The 8,466-nt window shown below is 32.6% G+C and overlaps 1 protein-coding gene across 1 annotated transcript; it reads right to left on the reverse strand.

Moving 5' to 3' along the window:
- Positions 1–4,617: 4,617 nt before the first annotated feature.
- Positions 4,618–5,007, reverse strand: LOC121490104 (40S ribosomal protein S24-like). Its single transcript, XM_041753718.1, has one exon. It carries the CDS (start codon positions 4,978–4,980, stop codon positions 4,618–4,620), a length of 363 nt encoding a protein of 120 aa, XP_041609652.1. The 5' UTR covers positions 4,981–5,007.
- Positions 5,008–8,466: the final 3,459 nt, after the last annotated feature.

Consider the following 8,466-nt stretch of genomic DNA (forward strand, 5'->3'; position numbering starts at 1 on the left):
GATGCAACAGAAAACAAATGATAAAGCAACACCAAATATTTTATTAAAAATAATGAAACAATCTACTTAAAATGGATAGAAAATTAAGACCTTTTAAATGTATTCTACAGAAAAAAAATGTGCTAAATCTAAAGACACAGATAGATTGAAAGTAAATAGATGGGAAATAAGCAATTTAAACAATTAGCATAAGGATGTTGGGGTAATAATAATATCAGAGTAGATTTCAACAAGGGTCCTTAGAGATAAAGTAGTATATTTGATAGTGAGAAAAAGGTATTCAATTAATAAGAAAGACATCTTCATCACAAATGTGTATGCATTCAGCAACAAATCTCCAAAATACTGAACTAAAAATCAACAGAATTAATGGAAGAAACATAAAAAGTCCGTAATCATTGTTAGATTTTAACAATTTATTTTCAATGAAACAGAAAGAGTAAGTACAGTAAACAAAAGATCTGGACAATGCTATCACTTACCTTGACATAAGAAAACTACACACCAAAATTGTAAAATACATATATATTTAAATGTCATGTTGTGTGAAGAGCACTGGCTGTTATATGCAACTGATGAATTATTGAAAACTACATCCTATACTAATGATGTACTTATATGTTGACAAATTGAATTTAAATAAATAAATAAATAAATAAATAAATAAATAAATAAATAAATAAATAAATAAATATTGAATTACATATGTAAACTAGAAATACATAAACATATAAAATTAAAAATACATATTATGTATATTACATATTTTAAAACACAAGGTATATTCACCAAGATCGACTACATTCTGGACAACAAAACAAGTCTAAGAATATTTAAGCAAATTTAAATCATACAAAATATGCTGTATAATTATAATGGTATTAAATTAGACATCAGTTAGCTACCTAGTAAATGTCTAATATTGAAAACTATAAAAGAAATTATAGAACAACAAAACAAATATCTAAATAATCCATAAATTTAAAAAATCACGAAGGGAATTATAAAACTGTTTAAACTGAATTTAATAAAAATATACAAGTCAAAATATGTGGCATGAAACAAAAGCACTACTTAGAATAAAACGTATGGCTATAAGTGGTTATATTAGAAAAAGAGACAGATCTAAAATCAATGACCTCAGGTTCTATCTTAAAAGGATTGAAAAAAATAATGTAAAACCAAAGTAAGTAATGAGAAGAAATAATGAAGAATAGAATAGAAATCAGTGAGAGAGAAAATAGACCTCACATAAAAGGAAGCAAATAAAAACAATTGAGTGTACTCAAGATATTTAGAAAATGTTTAAAAATGAAAAGTTTTTGTTTAAAAATATGAATAAGGGATCCCTGGGTGGCGCAGCGGTTTAAGCGCCTGCCTTTGGCCCAGGGCGCGATCCTGGAGACCCGGGATCGAATCCCACGTCAGGCTTCCGGTGCATGGAGCCTGCTTCTCCCTCTGCCTGTGTCTCTGCCTCTCTCTCTCTCTCTCTCTGTGACTATCATAAATAAATGAAAAATTAAAAAAAAAACAAAACAAATAAAAATATGAATAAAATTGAAAACAATCCCTAGCTAGATGGACCAGTGACAAATCTGAAAGAATACAAATTATTAATGGATGAGGGGTTATCACTACAGATATCACAGACATCAAAATGATAATAGTGCATCATATTATAATGATACAGTGGTAAATGATATCACTTATACACCAAAATTCAAAATATATAACAAATGACTTGAACGACAGAATTATTATAGTGACAAAAGATAAAATGAAAAAATGTGAACAGCTTTAAATCTATTTCAAAATTAATTCATTCTTAAAATCCTTTCCCAAACTGCAACAGGAAGAAATACTCAGAGTCAGGTGGTTTCATTGATGGATTCTATGAAATGTTTAAGGAAGAAAAAACGCCAATGTTATGCACACTCTTGCAGAAAATAGATGAGGGAAGAAACTTCCACTATTGTTTTATGAAGCCTACATAACTCTAATTCCAAACTACGCAAAGGTTTTACCAAAAGATACACTCAATATGCCTCCTATATATTGATGTAAAAATTAACAATATTGGCAAATCAATTCCATCAGTATAGAAAGATAATACATTATGACCATATGATTGAGTGGGTTTATACAAAGAGTACAATTTGGTTTAGCATTCAGCAATCAACCAACATAATTTCACATGTTATCAAAATAAATGTGAAATACTAAATTGTCATTTTCAATGAAATGTCCTTTTCGATAGCTGGAGACACATATTTAATGAAATTCAACACCCATTCAAGAGAAAACTTCTCATCAAATTAGGAAGAAAGAAAATACTCTCAGTCTAACATAGAACTCCATCTACAAAAATCCTACAGCTGTTATCACATATAATCATGGAATCCTGAATGTGCTTCCTGCCTAAGTCCTGGAAAAAGGCAAGAATACCCACTTACATTTCTAATTATTTTTAAAAATTCATATATATTCATCTATCATATATCATAAAATTATATTCATATATCATAAAATTAATTCTTAAAGTATATAATTGAGAAGATTTTAGTTTATTAACAGAGTGGTGCAACAAATGTCTTTATCTTATTTTAGAACATTCTCATGATTACAAAAAGAAATATTGTATTAATTTGTTAGCTCCTCCCTAACAAAATATGATGGAATTGGTGGCTTAAACAACAGAAATTTATTTTCTCCTATTTCTGGAAGCTGTAAGTCCCAGATCAAGGTGTTGGTGGCAGGCTTGATTTATTCTGGTGTGTTTCTCCTTTGCTTGCAGGTGGCTGCCTTTTCATTGGGTCCTCACATGGTCTTTTCTCTGTGTGCAAGCACGCCTAGTGTCTTTATGTGTAATAAATGTCCTCTTTTTTTTTTTTTTTTAAATGTCCTCTTATAAAAACACCATTTAGATTGGATTAGGGGCACCCTATCAGGCTCATTTTAACTTTATCGACTCTTACTGGGTTTATCTCCAAATGCAGTCACATTCTGAGGTCCTGTGAGTTACACATCAACACACTAATATGGGAGGAAGCACAATTCAGCCCATAACAAACCCTGTGCTCATTAAAAATCATTCCCACTTCTTGCCTTTCACCATCCCCTTGCAACATAAATTTATATTCTGTCTCTATAGATTTGTCAAGTCTGGCCATTTCATAGAAATGAAATCATGGATTATGTGGCTTTTTTTGTGGGACTTCTTTCAATTAGTATAGTATTTTCAAGATTCATCCCTATAGTAATGTGTATTAGTATTTTATTCCTTTTTATGGCAAATAATCCATTCTATCCATATTCTACAATTTACTTATCCATTCATCAGTTGATGAATATTTGAGTTGTTTCTATCTTGTGGCTACTATGAAGATTCATTTTTTTGTGTAGGTATATGTTTTGTATTCTCTTCATATCTAATCAATTCTTGGGGTAAAATTTTCAGGTCATATGTTAATTCTGTTTAACATTTTGGGGAAATGGCAAAAATGTATTTCAAAGCAATTGTACCATTTACATTCTCACCAGCAATGTATGAGGGTTCCCATTACTCACATCTTTACCAAAACTTATTATTGTTGGTTTTTTTTTTTTTTTGGTTACAGCCATCCTATTGGGTATCAAGTGGTATCTTGTTGTGCTTTTCATTTTCACTTCCCCTATGACTAATGATGTGCCCATCTTTTCAAAAGTCATTGGCCATTTATTTATCTTCTTCAGAAAATTGTCTGTTCAGGTATTTTGTCCATTCTTAAATTGTGTTATCTTGTTATTTTTGAGTTTTAAGAGTTCTTAGGCCTGGATGCAAGCCCCTTATGAGATAACTGATTTCCTTTTGCCATTTCATGGGCTATCTTTTCACTTTCTTTGTGATACTCTTGAAAGTAGAAGAGTTTTAATTTTGAAGAAGTCCGATTATCTATTTTTTCTTTTGTCATTGGTGCTTTCAGTGTGAAAACTAAGAAACCATTGTTAAACTCAAGGCCAAAAGGATTTACTTGTCTTTTTTTCTATGATTTTCCTAAGTCTTGCTCTTACACTCAGGTCTATAGTCTGGTTGTTTAATATGATATGAGTAGGTACTTGACTTCAGTTATCCACATGTGGATCTCCTGTTGATCTACCACCATTTATTGAAAAGACTAATTCTTCCCCTCAGTCTTGACATCCATTGAAAAATCAATTTAAAAGTTGACTTATTTAAATAAAAGCTTAAAAAATAAATCAAGGTGTAATTATGACACTCAATTTCATTCTATTGATTTCAATGTCTGTTTTCATGCCAGTATGATACTCCCTTGATTACCACAGCTATGTGGTAAGTTTTGAAAACAAGAAGCATGAGTATTTCAGAAGCTTTGTTCTTTTTCAAAATTATTTTGGTTATTCTGGTGTTTTTATTTCCATATGAATTTGGAAAGCTAGGATTTTTAGAAAGAACTGCATTGAATTTGTAGAACATTTCAGAGATAATTGCCACCTTTTTCTCCCCCAAACAACCAGACACATTAACGTTTCTAGTTTATTAATCCTCAAAAATTTGCACAATCGCCACAAATAGAGACACTGTGGAATCTTTACTCCTTCTATTGTCCAATCTCCTGCTCACCTTTTGCCAGCACCAACCTTGGCTTTTGCAGTCCCCTTGAATTTCTTCATTCTGCTCTTGCATTTCTTTTGGTGTTTTCTTGACGTCCTTTTCTTCCCATACTGGCCATGTCTTGTAGGTCTATGTTTGGGTAGAATTGTAGGTCTATGTTTCTTTGCATAATCCAAGGAATCATAAATCAAGTCAGGTATCTTGCCACCACCAAAAAGGGTTATGAATCCAAATACAAATATGATGTCTTGTATGGTATTATACATTTTGGCTGGGTTTTCCTGAATTTCTGTCTTAGGTACTCTTGCCTTTCCAGGGTGAAGGACATCAATGATCATATGTTTCTGCTGAAGTAGTCGGTTAGTCATGAACTTCTTGGTCCAGAGAGTTACTGTGTCATTCGTGATGGTGGCTGAACTTCAAGCAACCAGGGCAAAAATGAGGGAGAACTGCCATCTTAATACTGAATTTTCCAGTCTATGCTATGGAATGCCTTTCTATGAATTTAGGTCTTTAATTTCTTTGAATGATGTTTTTAGTTTTCACTATACAGATATTGCACTTCTTTTGTTCAATTTATATCTGTATATTTTATTCTTTTTTATGCTATTATAAATGAAATTGTTTTAATAATTTTTCTTTTGGATTATTCCTGGCTAGTATATAAACATACCTTGGATTTTTCTTTTATCTTTTTTTTTTTAAGATTTTGTTTATTTATTTATGAGAGACACAGAGAGAGAGAGGCAGAGACACAAGCAGAGAGAGGAGCAGACTCCATGTAGGGAGCCTGATGTGGAACTTGATCCTGGGACTCCAGGATCATGCCCTGGGCCAAAGGCAGCTGCTAAACCACTGAGCCACCCAGAGATCTCCAACCTTGGATTTTTCTATGTTGATCTTTTCCTGTGACCTTGCAGAACTAATTTATTAGTTCCATTTTTTTTTGGTGTGGGTTTCTAAAATTCATCCATCTTAAATCTAGCAACCCCATTTCTAGTTATGTATCCAAGAGAAAGAATTTATAATGACAGAAAACATTTTTCAAGAAGTTCATATCAGCTTTATTTGGCAATAGCTAAAACCAGTTGGGGTGTCCATCCAAAAGCAATTGCATAAGCAAACTGTGGTATATACATACAGTGTTATGCTACTCAAACTTCCTCTCAAAAAAGGAAAATAAAAACAAAACAAAACATCACCTTTTCAGCATGCAACAACATGATTATATCTCAAAAATATGGAATGAAAAGAGAGAGAGAGAGAGAGGCTAAAGAGTTCCTACTGTGTGAAGTCCTGTAACTCAAAACAGTAAACTTATGATAATAATTTATAACAATAACCTATATCCCAAGAGTGTTATAAGGGAACATTGTGGACAATCGTGCACTGACAAATTAGATAGTGAGATGAGGGGAGGAGGGCTGGTGTTGGAGGGGAATGGGTGACGGGCACTGAGGCGGACACTTGATGGGATCAGCACTGGGTGTTTTTCTGTATGTCGGTAAATTGAACACCAATAAAAATTAATTTTAAAAAAATAAATAAATAACTAAAATCTTAAAAAATAAAATTAAATTAAATTAAAAAAAAGATAGTGAGATGAAATAGCTAAGTTTCTAGAAAGACATAAATAACAAAATTGTCTGAGAAAGAAATAAAAACTATAAATAGACCTTTAAGGGATCCCTGGGTGGCGCAGCGGTTTGGCGCCTGCCTTTGGCCCAGGGCGCGATCCTGGAGACCCGGGATCGAATCCCACGTCGGGCTCCCGGTGCATGGAGCCTGCTTCTCCCTCTGCCTATGTCTCTGCTTCTCTCTCTCTCACTGTGTGCCTATCATAAATAAATAAAATTAAAAAAAAATTAAAAAAAAAATAGACCTTTAAGAGGTAAATACACTGAAATAACAACAACAACAACAATAATAATAATAATAATAATAATAATAAACTTCCTATGAAGAAAAGCCCAGAAATAGATAGCTTCACTAGTGAATTCTACCAAATGGTAAAGGAAAAATACAAATCTTTCACAAACTCTCAAGAGAAATAGAAGAGGATGAAGCACTTCCAAACTCATTCTATGAGTCAGCATTACTCTACTACCAAAACCAGACAAATATATCACAAGATAAAAAAAGCTATAAAAAAAGAAAACTATAGACCAATATCCTTCATAAATATAAACAAAAAATCCTCAACAAAATACTGGCAAGCCGAATCAGGTAACACACAAAATTGATTACACACTGTGACTAAGTTAAATTTATTCCAGGAGTGTAAAGTTGGTTTAACATACAGAATTAATCAATGCCATATATTATTTAATAGGAGGAAGAATGAAACACACAATCTTCTCAATAGACATAAAGAATCTGATTAAATTAACCACTCCCCCTTCTTCATTGCAAAACAGTCAACAACTGAGGAATAGAAGGGAACACTACATCATCCTGATCAAGGGTTTCTACAAAACAAGAAGAAAGAAAGAGAAAGAAAAAGAAAAGAAAGAAAGAAAGAAAGAAAGAAAGAAAGAAAGAAAGAAAGAGAAAGAAAGAAAGAAGAAAGAAGGAAAGGAAAGAAAGAAAGAAAGAAAGAAAGAAAGAAAGAAAGAAGAAAGAAAGAAAGAAAGAAAGAAAGAGAAAGAAAGAAAGAAGAAAGAAGGAAAGGAAAGAAAGAAAGAAAGAAAGAAAGAAAGAAAGAAAGAAAGAAAGAAAAGAAAGAAAGAAAGAAAGAAAGAAAGAAAGAAAGAAAGAAAGAAAAGAAAGAAAGAAGAAAGAAAGAAAGAAAGAAAGAAAGAAAGAAAGAAAGAAAGAAAGAAAAAGAAAGAAAGAAAGAAAGAAAGAAAAGCTAACATAATATTAATGGTGAAAAGCTGAATGTTTTCCCCCCGAATAAGAAACAAGACAGGGTATCTACTCTGTCTACTTCCATTCAATATTGTTCTGGTGGTTCAAGCTGCAAAGATTATGCACAGAAAAAAACAAAAGTCATTCAAATTATAAAGAAAGAAGTAAACTACCTCTAGACACAGAATACTTTGTATTATATTCAGAAAATTATAAGAAAAAAGGTATTTTGGGGGGGAAAGAAATTTGCACAGGTAAATTCATTAGTCAGAACTCACCAGATGCTATCCTTAAGATTTCTGGGTCTTAATATATATAATTTTTACCTTCAATAATCTTATAAAAATGTTTAACTCTAGTTATTTTTGTGCATGGTGAATTGGATATGGTGAAGTTTACCGATCGGAAATTTACATTGAAGTGCATAAAAAAACGATGTTTTTATAGTTGGAAGGAGGAATGACGTATGCATAGATTTATGACCAAGGCAATATGACAGAATGTTAAATGTAGAATCTCATTAGGGAATGTAGATGTTCACCCTAAAATTCCTTCAACTTTCCCATATGTTTAACATTTTAATAATCATAATTTGGAGGACAAAATAAAATGCAGACCAGGATTCAAGAAGCTCACAGTCTATGGGATCCCTGGGTGGCGCAGCGGTTTAGTGGCTGCCTTTGGCCCAGGGCGCGATTCTGGAGACTCGGGATCGAGTCCCACGTCGGGCTCCCGGTTCATGGAGCCTGCTTCTCCCTCTGCCTGTGTCTCTGCCTCTCTCTCTCTCTCTCTCTGTGTGACTATCATAAATAAATAAAAGTTAAAAAAAATAAAAAAAAATTTTAAAAAAAGAAGCTCACAGTCTAGAAAGATGGACTTCCAAAGAAGTAACTATAATACAGTGATGACTGCAAAAGAGGTGTTCATAGTACAGTGGTGGCACAGTCTTCTGCGGTTACTGCAAAGATTCCAGGTCTGGTTAGAGACAGTTGAGGTCAGAGAGT

Source organism: Vulpes lagopus, chromosome 4 (genome assembly GCF_018345385.1).
Source record: "Vulpes lagopus strain Blue_001 chromosome 4, ASM1834538v1, whole genome shotgun sequence".
Lineage (NCBI taxonomy): Eukaryota > Metazoa > Chordata > Mammalia > Carnivora > Canidae > Vulpes > Vulpes lagopus.